The sequence below is a fragment of the Hetaerina americana genome, unplaced genomic scaffold (genome assembly GCF_022747635.1).
Source record: "Hetaerina americana unplaced genomic scaffold, ioHetAmer1.1.p SCAF_5, whole genome shotgun sequence".
Classification (NCBI taxonomy): domain Eukaryota; kingdom Metazoa; phylum Arthropoda; class Insecta; order Odonata; family Calopterygidae; genus Hetaerina; species Hetaerina americana.
In genome coordinates this window covers 60,565,350-60,587,072 of record NW_027287095.1, presented here as the reverse complement: position 1 = coordinate 60,587,072, position 21,723 = coordinate 60,565,350, and the positions used below count along the sequence as shown (strand labels likewise).

General features: G+C 35.6%; 1 protein-coding gene across 1 annotated transcript in view; it reads left to right on the top strand.

The window, feature by feature from the left end:
* Positions 1-21,416, top strand: part of LOC139694407 (calcium/calmodulin-dependent protein kinase kinase 2-like) — a 136,874-nt gene extending 115,458 nt beyond the window's left edge. Inside the window, exons 4-9 of the mRNA XM_071592945.1 lie at positions 5,329-5,466; positions 6,251-6,361; positions 6,450-6,655; positions 9,478-9,699; positions 10,681-11,072; positions 12,565-21,416. Coding sequence (XP_071449046.1) covers positions 5,329-5,466; positions 6,251-6,361; positions 6,450-6,655; positions 9,478-9,699; positions 10,681-11,072; positions 12,565-12,649 — 1,154 coding nt within the window. The 3' untranslated portion in view covers positions 12,650-21,416. The remainder of the gene's footprint in view (positions 1-5,328; positions 5,467-6,250; positions 6,362-6,449; positions 6,656-9,477; positions 9,700-10,680; positions 11,073-12,564) is intronic.
* The last annotated feature ends 307 nt before the right edge of the window (positions 21,417-21,723 follow it).

The window sequence follows — 21,723 nt, the reverse complement described above, 5'->3', positions numbered from 1 at the left end:
CGAAAACTGAGTTTCTATCATACTGTGAATACCAGACTCGCCCCGGAGATAGCAATAACAAGGCTCCCTAGGCTAACGATTGCCTTGAAAGCTGAAACCGACAAGGACGCGGATTCCCGTCGTCATGTGATTCGTAAGGCAGAGGTCAAATCTCACAAACGGAATAAAGAACGTTTTCCCTTTATATTACGGCAGACCGAATCCTATTATGTTTCACCCTCCGTAACTCATGGTAGTAGTCGTCTGGTTAGTGGTGATAGTAGGTTGCAAGTGCCTCAAAGGCTGAGGTCATGCCGACACTGTAATCTACGGAAGGAGAAAACATGGTCTCAGGAGAGAGATTCGGGCGCGCGACCTTTTGGGTTAATTGGCCTGCATTTCATCCACCACCAATGGAACCATAAGCGTATATCACACGATGGTGATATTTTAGCTAGCAATTTTACTTTTTTACTGTTATAAAATGCTCTACGTTTTTCATTAATTAAATTTTTAATAAAACATAAATTTGCTACACAATGTTGTAATACATTTATAAAATTTTAACCCTTTATTATAGACTATGCCTACATGGCTACTTTATGCACTCTTTGTATCAGGTGTTATGATATCAATTTTTTGCTGCTGTCAGTTAAAGTGTTTGATATAATTTTAATTTTGTTTGATTACTTTTCAATTTAGGATATTGACATTAATGGTTTTTGATCATTTTTCAAACGTAATTAGTTTCTCGACAAATGAAAATTTGTATTATTAACATGTTTATGACCCCTGTTTTCTTACCAAAATGTCGAAATTTTTAATATTCTCAAAAATGACATTTTTTCTATGGTACTTCTTGTTCATATTTTGTGCAATAGATAATTGATTTCCAATATTTAAATTTCCCCCTCTATATTCATACTGATTCTTTAATTCACAAATAATCAAATAAATTGTAATTTTGTAGAAATTCTCTACATTCTAAAGGTAATCAATTTTAATACCTGAACGAAAAAGTCTCTAGGAGTGAGTGCATATTAAAACACGTCAAGTACGTCATTATCTTGTTCGGTTATATGAGGCGGAAAATGTAACTCTCATAATACACGGCATATTATTTAATTATTTTTAATTACAGGACCACTTCCTCTGCTATCATTTTTTACGCGTCGGAACCCTAATAATCAAGTATTTCTGGGATCCATATAAATTTTCAATCTTGCCTGCGCGAATGCCTGTCTTAAAATAATTTAACCAAGTCGACGGAACTTTTCTAGTGAAGTGGAGGACAGACTTTTTTAAAAATTAAACGCAGCGAAAGTCATAGCCGAGGAGGAAAATTTTCATCCGTCGCTAAAATAATTTCTCCGTGGATCATCGCATAAAAATCCATGCGACGTCGGAAGGATATGCGTACGTGAGCGGAGTAAATCGGGAAGTTGTGCCCTGGCATTCTGATGTTGTTGACTCCAGGGAGCAGCGGGATTCCCTTCCACACTCCTTCTACACGCCCATTCCCGTCCTCACCTCCTCCCCCTCCCCCATCCCCTTCCGATTGCTCCGTCCGCAAGACGAGGGGCCGTTAATGAACTTCTTAGAGTACCGTCTCAAGACAATGAGAGCCCAAGCTGCGATCCGGACTTGAGCGCGCGCCCTCCCGCAGACAAGTATCGGCCAACGGCTGCGGGATTTCGACCCCGCCCCTTCGGTTGCTTACCGGAATCGGAGAGAAACTCGTTCCTTCACGCATGACTCGATCGGAGAAATGTCGCACAGGCGGCATGAAATGGAGAGAGGGCGGGCGTGCTTAACGTGAAGTTGGAAAACTTCATTTCAGGACTTCCCACGGTAATTACAATATAGGAATCCCTACAATAATCGTTTCCTTCCGTCTCCCTCATCGCAAGACATTTAGCGCTGGCCTGAGAGCATCATCCATGGAGAGAGATATTGTTTCCTGCCGGAATAATTTCAATGTACAAATTAAACCTTACTTTCAAGTTTTTACTTGGCGAAAACATAAGGTAAACTGGGTCGTTTAACGCGTATGAGTTTTAAGTTGAGTTGAAAAGTAATATTTTTTACTGACTATTAAATTAATGCCTTCATATAATTTTAGTCTAAGCTGTGTTTTGGTTTTAAAAAAACAATTATCGAGGAGCATTAAGAAGTTAATATACCTGATTCCCATGAGCGTCTCATAACGGTAAATTCAGCCATGGAAGCATCAGAACCATTTATTCTTTGGGGAAATCAATATTTTAATTTCAGTGACCAATAATGAAGAGATTTACGGAAGGTTTTCATATAATTATCTTTTCCTAAACTGTAGTTAACGGAAAGCAACCCTGAAAACGACGGAGGCTCAATTGGGAAGCTTAATTCCGTTCCTTCCACCATTTCGTCACTGTTAGTTTTTTACCATTACGAAGTAATTGACGCTTGGAAGTAGTGTAGATTGAAGCTTTCTGAGATCAGCTCTTCAAAGGCCTTCTTGAAGACCTTCCTAAAGTATTTTTAATTCCTCAAAATTAAATTTTATTCAAAAGTGAGCTTTTCCGTTTGGGGAGAATGACGAGTAATTATAAGCACTTCTAGTCGACAACTCTTTCAAAATATTCCTGAATTCGCTTCAATTTGGCTTAAATTTAAAACTAAGATCTCCGAGCGTGATGCACCAGTGAGGAAATGAGAGATGAATGGTCATATAATAATTCTCTCGCCTGCATAAGTAAATGCAGCAAGATATAATCTGTCGATAGGCCGGGGCAGCCGTCCAGAAAATGGGAGTTCCGTTGTTCAATTCCTGTCCCTGACAAAATCTTTTTAGTTCAGTATCGGCTTCATTCCGTCCCACCCACCCAATCCTCACAGTTTACGCTCCAACCATATTTCCCCGACGTTTCCGATGCGTGGTTGTATCACCATATGGCATTGAATTCGTGTTTAGTGAATAAAAAAGTTATGAATTAGTTTGATGCGATGAACTTGATCTGTAACAGAGATGCCCAAGGTGCCGATCGTCGACTCGTTTTCGGTAAGTGGACCTCCATTGAAGACCATTTTAGGCTGCCGCTCAAAATAATATCTGTCTAGGTAAGGGTGGTCACCCCATTCTCCTCCTCCCTCTCGCTCAAATACAAATATGGGCGTTTGATGCAAGCGTAAGTGGAAAGTGGCTCTCAATTATATAATGCTCGATCATCCCTATCTTTGAGAACCTGCCAACGCATACCGATCCCATTCAATGGACCGGAGAAATCAATTTACGCGGTGGAACTAGGCAGCCGTTTTAAATATAAACGGTTTAGCCCAGCCATGGTACACCTATATAACCCTCGTTTTTCTTAAATTTTCGACTATGGCTTGTTATTGCTATCCTATTTTCTGTAAACCATTTACATTTCGACCTAATTTAAAACTCTTGAATTATATTTCTTTATAATGACCAGTTATACAGTTTCGGTTAAACAAATGATCCAACACATCGGCCAACTAATTAATTATACCACTGATCAATGAAAGGATGAGAATTCTTGATCAGTAAGAGTCATGTTAACCTTATATTTCAGATAAAATAAAGCCAGTACATTTATCGCAGTGATGGTGGTAAACCTAAGGGGAGTAAATCGAAATCGAACCAGCAACTGATTGAAATATGCAGTTACTTTCAACGGTATTTTCAGCTGACCTCACTTATAAAATCACTGATAGAATGAGCTTAAATATCAATCAATTGAATGCATGTTCATTCGCATATAGTCTTATGATATTTCCTTAGTCATGCCCATGGGATATTCACTTCATTTGCAATGAGTGACAGTTAGGTTTACCGACGGATATGGTCAAATGGCTAACTTATTACTATCCGGTAAGTATTAATATACTTATCTGGTAAACAGTTTATTCAGAATTTTAACTATGTCCGCTGGTTAAACAGTTATTTGTTAACGTGGCTTCGCCACGAGCCCTAACTTGGGTCATTGCAGTAGCAATTAAACACCATAGTGTCATTAACCTAAAAGAATTACAGTGATATGAATCATGCGAGAAAAAGCATTTGTCTTAGACTGGGGTTAAAACCCGGATCCCTCGATTTCCAGCCGAATTATTTAGCCAATGAAGTATCGACGCGTCCTCTTGCTCTGAATGAATGAGTGGTGAATTTTTAAGGGTCTCAAATGAAAGGGACTTTAGGAAAGGAAGGAAATCGAGGGATTCGGGTTCGAGTTCGGTTCTAGGTGAATGATTTTATGAACTCCAATGGACGACCCCGCTCAGGTTATTCATGCGGTATTTCCCTAAGTTTATTTTATATAAAACATTTCAGATGTACTATTTCCGCTAGAAACATGGCAGGGGATATTGTTATTAGTTATAAAACTGTAATTCACTCCTCTATTCGTTATACGAGGGTCATCCGGAAAGTAGTACCCGTTCGTGAAATAAAGACACAAAAGTAAATATTAACAAACATAAAAAATTTTATTTGAAAGAGGATACTTTAAACTACTTCTCAACATAATCTCCAAGCAAATTAAGGCATTTGTCATAACGTGTGACAAGTTTCTGTATTCCTGCTGCATAGTCCTTCGCCGCCAGCTCATTGAGATACGCGAGGGACCCATCTTGCACAAATTTTTGCATAATGCAGATGGTGTTTAACAATTTCATGAACAATTGTTCGAGAAACATTGGGAAAATGCTCACAGATGTCATCAATTGTGACGCGCCGATCGTTCCTCACGAATTCGTCAACTGAGCTCACCAGTTGGTCTGTAATGACAGACGGTCTCCCCGAACGCTCATCGTCGTGTGTGTTCCCCCTCCCCATGTTGAAGTTGCGACACCACCGCCGAACAGACGACTCGTCCATTACATTGTCTCTATACACCTCCTTTAATTGGCGATGAATATCACATGGGCGAACGTTTCTTGCATTGAGGAATTTAATCACTGCCCTCACTTCACAACTGGCGGCGTTCTCAATTTTTTTAAACATTGTAAACAATCACAGAAACAACACAGGCAATGCTAGCGTCACGCAACTTGGCTCAGAGAAGGCAGACAAGCCACTGAAGCTATCTGACCTCGTCCAGCGGCTACTCGCGTCGTCAGCACTTCATGCGGCACGAACGGGTACTACTTTCCGGATGACCCTCGTATTTGTATCCAGTTATCCATGTATGCTCATGGTAATTTCTTGCGCAGCTATCGATTATTATTATTAATTATCTTTCCTTTGGTTCACCTACCAAAGAGCTCCCCTCATTTCCAATTCATACCCTGAGGTAATCCTGGTAATATTTTCCAATATTCTCCATGTGGCTGTTCTTTTCTCTTCAGGTCGCTTCGCCCCGCACAGAAATTCCCCGCTGGAGAGGGTCTACCGTGAGATTGCAATTCTAAAGAAGTTGGACCACCCTAACGTCGTGAAGCTGGTGGAGGTACTGGACGACGAGGTGGACGACACCATTTACTTAGGTTGGTATCACTCTTCTCATCATCCACGTCCCGTACTCTCGGTAGCGCTAAGGATTTTGAGCGCCGGAGAGAATTTAACTCCCCAAAATACAGGTATAGCGGTGTGGAAATCGCGTGCTTTAGTTTGGATTGCCCATATTCCCTCTCGCACATGTTTTATGTAAAAAAAGTCATATTTTTCGCTTAGAGCAACTTTTTTTTCTCCTATCACTGATGCCGCATATCTATGCTGACCTTTTGTAGTCCCATCATTTGGACTTCGTCACACCACAGAAAAAAGCACTTGTCATGAACGGTAAGGAAAAATCTTGGAAACATAGCGACTCTTCCTCAATATTAGATGGTTTATTCGAATATGATTTATGGCGAGAGATGCTGCCATTGGAAAATTTATTCTCTTCGAACTATCACCAGCAATAGTCCTTGTCGTAGCGCCGTTATTTTTTTTTAAAGAATGAGTCATTAGAATTTCCGCGGAGGAATTTAATCCAAGGTTTTCCCAATTACTACCTCGATGCTGCGCTTTTTAACACTCCAAGGACGAAATGCAATCTCTTGGAAATTACTTTTAACGATGCGACCCCTTGCGTTGATCAACGTGACCCCTGCCTTATTCATTATGCAGTCCTCTCTCTCTCTCTATCTATCTATCTATCTGCTTCTGTATGAACCAACAGCGCCCGAGGCACTAATGTGAAAACATCTGAAGTGTATTATTTATTTCAATTCCAAGTCTAGTCCCGAGGCTTTGTGTACTAATGAACTTTTAATTATTACTTCGCAGTTTTTGAATGGTTAGAAAAAGGTGAAATTCTATCAATTCCCACGGATAAGCCCTTGGATGAGAAAGTCGCCCGGTCTTACTTCCGTGATATAGTCAAAGGGATAGAATACTGTGAGTAAAAGATTTTCTAAAGACACATATTTTTCACATCTACAGCTCCTTTGCTCATTTTAATCAATAAATTGACTTATTTCTACAGTGCACCACCACAGAATAGTGCATCGTGACTTAAAACCGTCCAATTTGTTATTGGGAGAGGTGGGTGGTCCAGTCCGGATAGCAGACCTTGGTGTGTGCACTGAGTTTGAAGGCCAAGATGCGATTTTGACATCTACTGCTGGAACACCAGCTTTCCTTGCACCAGAAGCATTACGTCCAGAGCCAAGATCAAAATTTGGAGGAAAGGTAAGAATTATAAAATACTCCACATATTTCAGTTTTCAGAAAAGTATAGAGAATGTATCAATTATAATTCTTAAATTCAATATGTTTTATCTGTCTTATCCTTCTTTTTCTTCAACTATTAGTATTTGAGTATTCATTTTTGTTATTTTTCCTAATTATTTCTGCATTAGATTTTGCAATTGACCACTCATATTCTATCTTTCACCGAGAGAGTACAATTCATTTTGCATGATCATGATGTACCACCAATTTTCCCCAATCAAATAATCCATCAAGTTCTGAAATTTACAAAAATTATGTTTGAATTAAACTTCTAAATTTATATCTTTGAATTACTGTCGCAGTTATAGGATGAATTAATTTATAGGCATTTTGACATCATTCAAATGTATTCATGCATACATGCTTTCTTTGTGATCAACTGAATTGTCATTCAATTTAGTTTAAGCCTCAATACCATAGTACAGCACTTCTCTTTTTTTTTGTTCCATACTCATGTGTCAAGAGTTAATTGCTCAACACAATGATTATGAACCGTATGAAAAATATTATCTCAGCTGAAAATCTGGAGATCAGTGATGACCAGTTGTCAACTTGTGCTTCCACTGTTCAAACTGACTGCAGAAGCATTTAGAGCACACCAGCAGATCTCTTGGCTGTTCAGCATACTAATGTGCTCTTTTAGTACATGTTCATTCCATAGCTTTGCTTCTTCAGTTCCCTTCTTTCACCCTTATCCACTCACTAACTAACTAACTCGCTCTGAGTACTACCCTCTGGAAATGGAGAACATTTTTGTTGCATAAGGTGAGTAGGCAGACAATCAATCAATCACATTCACCAGGCTCATGCTGTTCACTGAACTAGTTATGGATTCATAAAAACAATCATTCATTTAGATCGCAACCTGAATATGCTTCACACACTCCAGATTAATATTCATGTCGATGCAGATGGTCATATGGGTTGGAATTTTGAGACTCCAAACCCTGTTAGCCTTTTAGACCTTGGAAGTTTTGGAAAAAAATCTTAGTTTCACATCTCCTCCATGCAATTCTTCACCTTCAAGGGAAAGTCAAAGCAGTCTCCTACTTAAAGTAATCTTTGAGAATGGGTCGTGCCCATTTATAAGTGGAATTCTGATGCCATGACCAGTGATTGAATAGGTAGACCCCTTCAGTCATCTTGAATTCTGGAGATATATAATTGTCTCTTAGTAAATATATTGGTTTTGGTTTTTGTGCACATGGTAGGAGACTTTTTGTTGGAGTACTGATAATTGTTTTTAAAATAGCATAGTTTACCATGAAAATTCAGTGGATGAGTTAAAAGCAGACTAAATCTCAAAACCAGGCCCTCATTAACCTTCCTGTTATGTCTCGCATATGGTATTTATGGTCCACAGAGGGAGGAAAATCAAAATTATAATAATAACTAATTAGTTGACGAAAACTCATCCAATGTTTTTTTGCCAAAATAAAGTAGCAATATCAACAGGGTATTTTTTTTATTTTGAGGAAGTGAGATTGGCATAAGAAATCTGCTAACCAAAATGGAAAGTTGTTCTAGCCTATCTCTGCTTTATTACCTAGAATCCCAAAATTTTAAATCAAAATGAAATATTTAATCAAATCAAGCACCACAGTGAAAAATTTATTGTTTTTAGTCTATTGCAGTTAATGCCTAAGGACACTTTTGTAGTCTTGAATGCATTAGTGCCCAACATAAAGACTCTTGATTATTATTATTTGTTAGTCCACAGTTTAAGGTAGGTTTTGGATGGACACGGACAACATCTCTACATTTCTTATTTTCGTGTAAAAAGACACAACCTGACAACCCACCTGACATAAAACTTCAATTTCACATATATTCTACCTCTCTTCATTTCTTCCAACATCCACATCCTATTCCAACCCCTGCTTTGCTTGCCTAAAATTCTCCCCTCTATCACAGTCTTCATCATTCCATTGCCTATCAAAATGCTGTGCATACACCTTTCCTACTTCCTTTGAATTTTTCCCAAGAATTCTCTCTCCTCCCCCTCCATACTTAGTATATTTTTGTTTGTTTTCCTTTCAGTCCATTTAATCTTTTCAATCCTTCACCACACCCATTTTATTATTATTAACCATTATGAATTATTCAATCTTCTCCTGTCATTTTACTTCGATGGCTAAGTTTCCTGCGCTGTGTGAAGCTACATCCAAGATCAAAATTTCAATGAGCCTTTTCTTAGTATCCTTTCTCAACATCGCTGGCATTAACTCTCTCATCCTTCTGAAAGTTCCTTTACCTAGCAAAATTCTTCTACTGATGTCCTCTTTAATTTGACCATCTCCATCCAAAAACTTCCAAGATAGGTAGAATGCTCTTCTTGCTCTAGTTTTTGACCTCCAATTTAATGCTTGATAATACTTTATTCCTTCTTGAAAATCTCATTATCTTTGTCTTGTTGACATTGATTCTCATGACATATCTATCACAATGATTTTCTAATGTGTTCATTAAGACCCTTGGCTGATTGGCTCACTACAGGTGAAGAAATTTTTATTTATTATGCTGAATTTATCAAAGCTAAATGAGTTCTTATTTTTATTATGATTTATGAATTCCTCCCAACCCCAACTTTAATTCTTTTCCACAGCTCTTCCATGCTTAATTTAGTTCCATCATGTTTAGGTTAAAAATCATGGGAGAACATAGTCACCACAGTCCTACCCCTCTTCCTAACACTGCCCAGCCCATCCAACTCAATGATTTGTTAATTTTCACAAAAGTCATGATAAACTTATTAAAAATTGCTTTTCAACTTTTTGTAGGCTTGTGATATCTGGTCCATGGGCGTAACATTATATGCCCTAGTGTTTGGTCAGTTGCCATTCATGGATGATGGGGTCCTTGCACTTCATGCCAAGATACAAACTCAACCATTGAGCTTTCCGGTGGATGGGCCAGGGAAAGCCAGTGAACTTTTGAAAGACCTCATCACCAAAATGCTTGATAAGAACCCTTCACACCGAATAACCCTTCCACAAATCAAGGTTAGTATGGCCTCTCCTAAAATATTGAACCCTGTAAAATTTTGATATGAGCAATTCCATAATAGCTGAATGAATTGCTCTAAAAATCCAGAGCTCCTGTTCACAGGCTTGCACAGACAGGAGTGCAAAAAAGGTGGTTAGCAGAGGAAGATAAATGTGTTCATTACCTGAGGATCTTATTGAAAATTGAGATTTGATGCTTCTAACTATCACACCAACTTTTGCATTGTGTATCATTGTATGTTGTTGGTTGACTGGTACTAAAATGAGATTCAGGCTTTGTATGAATTATTTTCAATGTGAAAATCTGCTTTATGCTTTAAATAACTCTCTCCTGTTTTTTATCCATGACATATTATATCTCCTTCAATTGTAATTAATACAAATTCATGAATGAGACAATCAGCTTGGCCAAATACAATCATCTATGGATCAAATTAAAACATAATATAAAGGAAAAAGCTCACTTTTAGTGCCGAAGGAATGTTCTTATTATTTCTTTCATGATAGACAGTTTACGTACTTGGTCTTTTTTCTGATGAGAAATTATAATTTCTCTAGGCATTTCAAATAATCAAATCATGTCATTGAGTAATGTCAGCTAGCATATATCTGGCAAGTGTGCTATTTGCAAATGATGTATTCTTTACCAGGATCTTGATTCCAATCTAATACCCCTTTCTGAAAAGTATGTCAATTTTGTATTGAAATGTAATTATTTTTTGTTCGAAAGTGCTCATGTGGGTAAATTTAAAGATATAATTTACTGGATTGTACCTTCAATAAATGGACCTCATTTGGTGGTGGATGTTTTGTTTTGCAGATTCTTGTTCATGCATAAAATTGGTCTGTGTAGAGAGAGAACCTGAAGTACAATTCCATCCATCCCAATCATGATATTCTAAGATTTTAATGGCATCATCCATGCTTTCTGTCATGATGCCAAAGAGATGTTTTCATCTTTTGATTCTCCTGCGTCAGGTCCACCCATGGGTCACTGCCAATGGCACAAGACCCATGCCTTCCGAGGAGGAGAACTGCTCTGGTCACGGGGAGGTAGAGGTGACCGATGAGGAGGTGAGGAAATCTGTCAGGACCCTACCGCACCTCAACACTTTGATCCTGGTGAAGAGCATGCTCCGACACCACTCCTTCACCAACCCCTTCTCTTCAATCAGCTCCGAGGAAGGCTCGGGGACTTCTTCCCCTCCCGGTTCCGACACTGTAGAAGCTGGACTTCGCTGCCGAGGGAGACAGGGCAAGGTTGGCCTCCTGTGCCCAGGTGGGCGATCATTATCAGCTCCTGCAGTTGCTGCCCGCACATGGGAGAAAGAGGCAGACAACCAATGCACAAAGCCAACAGATGGTCCATGGTACGTAGTCAACTGTTTCTTGCATGCAAGAATGCTTTGATATCAGAATGCTGGGCCTGGTAGGGGCAGGATACCATCTCTTCCTCTCGACAGAAATTGCAGGTTCGATTTCTACCTAGATGGGATTTTGTCGACCTAGTGCTTGGGTACTTTTGTCTTTGTAGTTATCTTCAAGTTTAGAAAACTAATTTAAAGTCCAAAAAAATTGATGTTTTTTGATTAATGATTAAATAAATAAATCATTAGCTCCACTTAATTGAGGGCATTTTGAATTTTCAAGGAAGGGAAAGAAGAAAGGAAGTCTCCTCCTACTCTTTGCCTGTTGGCTCTTAAAGCCAACTTTCTCAAGGCTTGTAGCAAATATTATGCAACTGGATTATTCAAATGGGAAAGAGAAGTTTTTATGTTTCCCTAGCCCATGGATTCAAAATTAGGTTATTTTTTAGACTAGTTTTAAATTCTGACTTTATAATTGAGGTAATCCAGATATCTAATGGCTCAACATCGATAAGGATAAATTTTTTTCATGATACTCCTCCTCTTAGATATGTGATGGTTGTTGAATGTGCTCTAAATGGCAAATACCTATTTTGGGGATCAATCTTTTGTTATATATCAATTTGCTAGTTGGATGTGGCCTATTCAAAGTTGGTTTTTACTTATATGACCATATACTTATGCCTATCATACAAAATTTTCAAAGATCTTTATTAGGCGAGAAAGACAAGAAAGTTATATTCATTCAAACCTAAATTCCACTTTAATATCAACTAAAATATGAATGGAATTTATATTTTTTATATTGAATAATCTCGTAAAACCAAAGTGAGAAGCATTAAAAGCAGAGTATCTATTCAATGGAGGTTTTAAAAAATGATTTCATTTGGAGATTATGCATTGGCATTGGGTGTCTTTGCTTACAACTGGATTAAAATCAAATGTTGACAAGTTATAGCTAGTAGTAGTATTTAGGGGAGGCAACCAACAGCCAAGTCCATTTGTGCCAGTAAGGATGGACAGAAAAGGATGAAGGGTGGACAGAAACCCGGTGTCGGCATTAGCCTACTCTTTACAAAAGGCACCAAGAGGTCCGCAGCTTAATGTCCCATCCGACGGGCAGCGTACTCCCTCAAAGTGCTCTCCACAAAGCACCTACAGTAGGGATTGAGATACCACTGAAAAATATTCTATGCCACCAGGATTTGAACCCGGGTCCACTGGGTGGGAAGCCAATACGAAGTTATAACTACAGCCTTTGCAGTTTATAATTACAATCAAATAGTAATTAATATATGTTAATGATAGTCCACAATGAAATATTAATTCTTAATATTATTTGGATTCATGTAGAGCATTCAAGTTTTAAAAAAATCTGAACATGCAATTTTAATGACTTATGAAACGTGCACTGCGCATTGGACTTGAAATAATATTCAGCTCTGATATGTTCTGAGTTAATATTTATTATAGTATTATCTTATCTTATTTATAGTATACATGTGGAAGCTGGTGGCCTGTCTGCTCTGAGGGAGATGACTGGAGAGGGTACTACTGATGGTGGCAAGAGTGTAAGGTGAATAGTGAGACGCACAGGTGCATAAAGATTTCTTAACCAAACAAGCTTGAGTAATGACTTCTGTGGTACATGGAGTTATTGCAAGATTATTTTATAAAGAGTAACTGATGATTCCTAAGGAATTTTTGGGGAATTCCCCATTGAAAGAATGATATACCCATTTTCTTGCAGTTAGATTAAGTGTTGTTACTGATTTTTAGTACATAGTCATGTTGAATATTTTTTGTTACAATATTGGTTTGTGTTGCCATATATTTTCAAAATTATATGTGGCTGTTAACACATCCATGTAAGTTATGATAATTGAAGTGAGTGATTTTTTTTGAAAGTTATTTTAGCAATTGAAAAGCACTGATCAATCGTCAATACTTTTCATTCATGTTTTGATGCCATGGCTTTTGATTGAACTTTTTAATCTACTGATATTCGCCAATAATTACACCATTTGCCAATGTGATAAAAATTTTAGTGCACAATATCTGCAAAAGCAAAAGTGAAACAGCAATCTAATGAATTGACAAATCTTTAGATTTTGGCACATTCACCAATCCCGATGGGTATGGCCTCAAAGCCTGCTCTGTTATTTTCCAAAGTATCCCAGTCATAATGAAATTTTTATTTCTCAGCCAAACTTTGCTTAAATATCCCCCCCCGCGCAAACTAATTGGGTGCCTGATTTGAGATGTCCTCTCAAATTTTGATGTGTGTATTGATATATATGCCTTGGACTGGAAAGAGGTTTTGTATCCTTTAAACTATACCTACCTACCTAAGAAAAATGCTCACATTTCTATCAACGTTCATTTGGTGGAGTGCCCAACAAACACGTATTCCTAATATATTGAGAGAGAAAAAAGGATTTATCAAACATTATGAATAAGGGAGAAAATTTAGGGAAAAGTAGTCAGCATTGAATAGAAATGGATAGTTACATTCTGATTAATTTATTTTGCAAAATGGCTGATATTGATCTTTTGGAAAAGTATACAAAATCAGATAGCAAGAAAACTGCATTGAATCAAAAATTAAATCTACACTTCGAGAGAATAGAGAGTAACGTTTCTGTGCTGTAATCAGAGTAGAAAAGTATTAAGCATGATATTCTAAGAATCTTTCCCATTCTAAATCTGTAAAAAAGTCACGAGACATTGTTCCAACAAAAATTACTAAACTGGAAGAGGAAACCACCAATGAGTCTTTTTTTTTAATTTAACGTAAAATGTTGCCATGACTTTTCTATTGAATTAAAATATCGCAGTTTCTATACCTTTCATATGAATTTGTTATGGCTGTGACAATCAACAGGCATAACATAAGTAGCTCTATTTAAAAAATAAATCAGAATTGTTGATGGAAAAAAATAAAATATTACAGAAGATAGAAAATGTTCTTGGAACATTCATTTTTGGGTTACATATGTATTGAAAACATAGAAACCTTCTGCTCTAAACTCTATATTGACATGAAAAACTATAATCTGAATAGCATACAGATCAGTTCACAGAAATGGCACAGAATGTCTTTGAGTATTCAGGGCTATTTTAATGGCAATTGAAAATATAAGAGCTTATATTTGCCTTTTATTTGATTTTTGATTGAAATGCATTTGATATAAGAAATTTCAGGCAATAGGCGATAACATATGTAACCATAAACTGGAGAATTATTCAACTAACGATGAGTTATCTAGAATTACATATTCATTTTATATGACCATTTGCTCACAGGTAATCATTGTTTTTTCTAAAAATTATATATTGAGCTAAAATACTATATTCATCTGTCTTGGTTAGAGACAGTTTCCTGCCAAATTTAAGGGAGTTAATTTAACCAGTTATGTTGCACTCTATCCATAACAAAGCCAATAGACTCTTTGCTAAGGCACAAACAATCAGACATGCATCAGCATGGAACCTAAACACCTGCACTGACCAGAAATTCTGCGACAAGAATAAGGGTGCATGCATTTTTGGAGACTTTATTCCAATTCTGAAGCTAAATTTATATCTATTTTTGCAATAAAAGTTGTATGCACATGTTATGAAAGTTGCGATTCATTAATAATCACAGTGAGTTGTTAATAAGGGCAAAAAAATGTAGGGCTGATTTTGTTGCCATGATGCAAGAAAATGTTTTGAAAGTCTTCTAGATGTCTTCCTATTAGCCAGATATCATTATGCTATCTGATTATACTAAGAAGTGTCCATTTGAATTAATCATCAGTATCACACTGAAAGATTAAGAATTTTTTGTCATGTAAAGTTTCAAGTTACAATTTTATGAAGTGCATTTCCTCCCTGCATATTATACTAAAGTTTCTGCATAAAGTGAGCAACTTCAATGTTAAAGTATTCTCGTTGTGTTTCATTAGATGTACTATTTACTCTTTCACTGCTATCCGAATCTATTAATTTCTTCCTTTTTCATTTCATTCATTCAGACATTTCAATTCCATACAGCATTCAATGTATACCAGGAAAGCATCACTAATGGCACTCATGTGGCAATAATTGGCAGTGAAAGTGTTAATAATTACAAATCTGGTGTAGGAATGAGCATAAATGAGCATGATATGAGTTTCTCTTCTAAGAGGGTGTACTAACTTGGTCTTTTGCTAGAATCATTATTCTTCTCTGACTTCCTTATATTGATTCAATAATGCAAGGCTATCAGTACGGCATCATGAATATTATTATGACATGAATTGATGACTTAATTAGTTTGCATTTTGGCTGAATAAAATAGGTAGTGCAGCATTCATGTAAATGCGTGAATAAATGATTTTTTTTTTAATATAACCACAAAAATGTGAGCTATGAAAGAATTTTATACGTGAATATGACCAAAGATTAGCAATACAAAATTAAATGGACCATGTGTCTATAATAGAGTGATATCTATAAACAGTTAAAGTTCTTTGAAATTCTATATAAGCCGTTATGTGTAAGCACTAAGTACCTATCATAGTTATGGAATGTATTTATTCTTCCAGCATATAACTGGTATTCAAATATTAAAAATTGATACTTATCTACAATCTCCATGCGTCCAGCGAGAATGCTCAGCATATACTGTACTGACTTCTTTTTTTTTTCAAGGGTCAGAAAAACACAAAGCCAGAATATATCTCTACTGTATGTCAATGCCTTCCATGATTATATGATAAACACTGGGTAGGAATGTTTTTAAATGGTGCTTAAAAGCCATGGTTATGTGGTGCATAATACAGCCGATGCACATGGCTAAAATAAACTACCAGTTCTGTAAAACCTGCAGCTCTGATTGATTTGGAGTATGATGCGCTTGTGAAGGAATATTGCCAACAATTGGCACTCATCTTGATATGAAAAGAAACTACACACAGTATCCAGTAATAAGTATCAGAATTTATCTATTATATTCAAAGCACAATATATGCATTTCTCAATCTTTCAGCAGATTTAGGAGTACAAGTTTAAAACTAATATAGTCAGAGAAAGTTTTGTAAACATTTGGTAACTTTACCAGCCACTTTTAATCATTCAAACTAAGATTCAATATCAATGGTAAATGGTTTTATTGTAAATTTGAGAGCTAAACTAATCACTTTCAATCTATTTCAGAAACATTTAGAAGGCAGAACAGAATAGTTTTTAGGGTTAGAAAAATTATATGATACTTCTGAATTCATACATTCTGCATACCTTCCTCTCTATTTATTTGAAATTTGACTGTATATTTTCCTCTGGAAAAAAGTAGAGGTATACTTTAAATGTGATGACTGACAAATAGAAGTAACTAAATTTTTTACATTAAAAATTCCTCAATGTATAGCTTCATGTATCAGGAGATAAATGAGAACAGCATGAACACTTTTAAATGTTTGCATCAATAGAGTTGCTTAAGTAACATTTATATTCTATTTCCTGTGATTTAATGATGTTGTAACACTCAAAATTTCTTGTTGAAATTTTCTGCGTGCAAAAATCTCATTCAAAGATACTTCAGTAATACTAAGTGAGCCTCTTCATCCTTTACTAATTAGAGTTGTAATATCCAAAATTTATTAAATAGTACCTAATAGGCTGGCTATGAGCAGTTTCTAGAATAAGGCTAGGCTAGGCTTTAGGATCTTTAAGTCATTCCTGTATTGCCAGTGCTCTTTCGTAATTTTTAATTTTATCTTAAACAGCTGGAATGTGCTACTGTCATACCATCTGGTTAGTATGAAACTTAGAATTATATTCATACATTTCAAATATTAACTGAATATTGTGCTCATAATTACTTTTCAGGATAGAATTTTGAATTGATAGAATTTTCAAGTATTTAAAAGAGAGTTCATTCATAAATTAAACATATACACTGAGCTTTTGCGGTTTACCAAAAGGTTCCTTTACCTGTTGGTAACCGCTGAAAAATAATTCACCATTCAGATGTGCAATTGTTTCATTTGTGCTGAAGGCAAGGCCATACTCTTCTTGGGAAGTAGGCATATGTATTCATGAGTTTTGTTTGCCTATTTGCAAGGTTGACCAAAGCACTTTAAAATCATAGACTTCAAATTGCATTTATTTATAGCATGAGACATTGGTCTTGCCATTGCAATACAAATTAAAAGGATCCAAGGAAATTAAAGCTGTTGACGGATCTCCTCTGATACTGTTAAAGGGATTTACATTTTGAGACTGGAGCCACTGACATTAATCCGGAATTAGGATTTTGAAATAAGATTTGGCTCCCTGCACTGTGAGGGAGAGCATGTATAGTATGTCCCTTATAAGCAAATGCCACTGTTCAATAATTAAGCATTGTGTTTTTAATTCCTCATCTATAGTGACTGTTTCATATATAATATGGATAGATATACAATAGCCAGCAAGTATAGAATTCTCTAATGCGTACAAATGACATCATTCAATTTCAGGAGACAGAATTTTAGGATTTTCAGATGGCTCACCCCATGTTCCTTTCTCCCTCCAATCAAATCTGATTCCCTCCCCTATGCCTCTGCAGGATCATCATTACTGTTAGGGCAGATTCTGTTGTTTTTCAAATATGCAGGCATTTAAAATTATGCATTGCAATATACATTTATTTATAGATAGGCATATACATATACGTATAGAGATAAGTATATTTCCTCATTCATGTGCCAATCTTCATATAATTTCATGTTACCTATGCCGTCTTTCAAATCCCAAGTTTTATAAGGATGAGTTTTTTATTCACACCACAATTTCAGTTGAAACATGTGTGTAAAGAAGACAAGCTAAACGCTCATATAATGTAATCAAATAATGGCATCTGACCTTTCCAAAATTTGTTATTGAATAAGCCGGTGAACCTTGATCCTAGACTCAGTCCTGTTTATAAATGTAAGAGTTCACTGTTTTCATAAAGTCATGCCTACTCATTCCAGAATTCCCTCTCTACTCAACTAAAAATCAATGTATTTGGGCAACTTGTGAAAGTATAGGTGTGGGATTAGTGAAAGTATTGCTCCTTTTTACATGCTGAAGCAATGGTTGCTCAATGAGATTGTACCTTACTTTGTAAAGAGCCAGTCTATGACTTGGCCCCCTCCTAGTCCATATACAGCAAGGGATGTGATCTAAAATTTCCTTCTGCTCATGAGGAGTTTCTTTATAATGATGTCTACCTTTTATGTCTTCATCCCCACAATCTACTGTACACACAAATTTTCCATTGCTCATTGTGAAACTGCCATAGAATTCACAAGAATTAAATTCATCTCTAATTTTGTGAAGATGCTAAGTTAGAATACTAAAGAAAAAATGAAGGTATTAAATCTTAATATAATCATAACTAATTTCCACGTTTTTGCATCAATAATTGTACAAGGGAAGAGAAATGAAGTTTTTTACTATGCAGGCCTCACAGTGTAGCAAGGAGGCCTCCTGGTTAGGCACACTACATGGTTCAATTCAGCCATCGGGCTCTTTTTAAATTACTTCTACTTTCACTTCTTGATGCGTCAGGCTGTTCTTTGGAACATGTGCAGATATGCTCACGTAACCGGCTATTCATCTGCTCATTGGATCTTGTAATTTTAAGAAGGTTCGTCAAAATGAGGCTATTGAAAATTATCTGATTATTCATTAATTCCTCTCTACAACTTAAAATGGAAAATAGGTCCTGATTAAATAAGAATTTGTTGTATTTACGACCACTGATCCATGTTCTACATCATTTACATCAGTGGGCATAATGTGTAAACCTACTTTTCTGCATTTCAATTGTAGTTTATCCATGCACATTAATATTAACCACATTCAATTAGTTTGGCCAAATGAAATATGACATTAGATTTTCATTAGGAAAGTGAAAAAAAAGAAAAATGTTCAAACCAGAATACAAAAATAATATGATTCAACAGAAGTGCTGAAGGTACCTCTTTTTGGAATCCAAACTCAATTTTAGGTTTGCCTTTTGGCAGCATTCTATCTCTCCTTCCAACACCATTTTTTCTTCATATTAATTTTTAAACATTATTTTCAGTATCCAGTCATATTTCAGTCCCCTGAATTGAATAGGAAAAACAATAATAATGCTTCACAAATCAGTTGGTTACAGTCCTCAAATGAAATATGGCTTTTTCCCTTTGACCTGATGTTAAAATAGGAAAATGAATGCCTACTACTGATTGAGTTAAGGCGTTAATCTTTCCAAAGGATCATTCGTATGAGAAAAGCATAAAATTTAGATTTTTAAAATGAAAAGTAGTTTAAATACGGGTGTGTTTTCTTTATTGCATACCTAAATTGTTTCCATGAGACTGGAAAATCATCCAATCGAAATGAAGGGACCATCTTAACAAGCGATACAATATGTAATTGTGAGCATGTATAAGTATACACAAGTGTTTTTAAAGATATCAAATTACTATCCAAGTTTATATATTTTTACAAAATTCAAAATATGCCATCAAGTATGCTTGATATGTGTACATACATAAAAACTTAATCAAGCCACCATATACGTGACTGATTTGTCTTAAAAATTCAATCAAAAGTAATATTTCCATTGAAAATATTAAATATTTGGTCATCAAAACAATAAAATATTAGTCATTTCAGATATGTATAGATTGAGAGAATAGTTTGCATTTATCTATTATAAACGTCCAAATCAGTGGTGTACATATGGAGAGGATTGAGGGAATCAATCCTTCCAACTTGGCATGTATTTCTATTGCTTGTATTTCAGGGTTAAAGAAATAAATGCTGACTTTTATTTTTGGAGGATTGAAAACATATTAGTCCCTATTACAAAAAATACAAAGGATTTATTCCAAGATAGATTTCCAATTTTGCAATTAATGTTCAATTAATTTCTCATAAACAGCAGTGCGATTTGAAACTTCAATTTGCTTGTGTTAAAATTCACTGTTATATGAAGTCCAATGTGATTACTATTCATTAGCATTTTATTTTTACAAGCAAATATATTATGATTATGTATTGCTTAAAGAAATGAGCAAATGCATAGACTCTGAAGCTATAGCATCCACCTCAAAGCAAGTATTTGCTAGATTTTCTAGAAAATTTCAAAACTGTCCACTCAAATTTGTAGCTACATTCCAATGCAACAATATAAGAGTTTGAAAATCATTCAACTTGGCAGGGATTCGACCCCGGGTCCCTCAATGTCCGGTCAATTACTTTAGCCTCAGAGTGTAAAAATCATTTGCCTTGACCGGGATTCGAATCCCAGTCAAGGCAAATGATTTTTACACTCTGAAATTGTTGCATTGAAATGCACATTAGCGGATGACTCCGTTAAAAGTTACTGTTGCGACATCTCCCACAGTTTCTTTGGAATATGTAGCTGCATTGTTAGAAATTATTTGTGTTATGTCATATTGATTGAAAGGTAAAAAAATAAATGGCTGTTGCATTACTGTGTAATATACTTCTGTACCCCTGAAAAATAGGTGATAACAAATCTCTGATGCCAAATATCCTCCCCCATGGAAAAATCATATAAATATGTCACTGGTCCAATTAAATATATTGAGTGAATATGTAAACTATTTTTGCGATATATATCAAGCAAAAAGTAATAGATGATTGATATAAATGATAATTTATACTATTTGCAAGTTTGAGACATTTTTGTACTTGTAGAAATTGCATTGAAAGTTATACCACAGTGCCAAATGTTTTTTGAATTGTAGATATGCACAAGAATAAATATTTTTATGTGATAGTTAGCACAAATATTCGATATGCCATCACTTGTTTTGGTTAAAAATCCCATCTAGGTTTTTTGAATTTATTTCTTTGAAAAATAGTGGTAGTTTCAGTTTGACATGCCACTGCTTGAAGCATGTGCATTTCATTTTAGCATAGCTTCTTAAAATATGTTTCATAAATGGATTAAAAATATATTGATAATTAGGAAAGATTGTCTTATTGAGGAAAACACAAAAGACAATGTTGCTTTATATATTGCTCATCAAATATTCATTATGTAGTTAAACTTGCTTATGACTTCCTGATAATATACTATTTATGTATTTATGCACATTGTGATTCCTTTTATTTGTAAGAACATGTTACTATGTAAACTGTTGTACTGCAAGAATATTGTTGACAATGTTCATGGCACACAAGTTCTGTTACTGCTTAAGGAACAACATCTCTCTTTCCTTGAGTAATTGTAAAATGGCAGACATCCTACTAATTCTTTGCTAGTCAAACATAGGAGTGTTAGTTACCACCACCTGTTTTACATGTTTTTAATAAATTCAATTGGAAAATGAATACTCTTTTATTTTGCCCCCTTACCTATGATATTTTAAAACATGCTTTAATTAGTCAGCACTATAGTTCTAATTTTTCTTCATGAAAAAATGGTCAAAAGCATATTTTTTATTTAATGTTCAATATGTTTTCAAGCTGACCTTTCGTATTTTAGCATTACTCCCAGAGCCATCCTATCAGATATTTTGGGTGGGTCTACCAGGAACAAATGGTAAGTTGTTTGAAGCTATAAGAACAAGATGATTCTCAGATGTAGACAATAAACTAGAAACATAATTACTGTTAACATCTTAAAACTTGAGGCTGA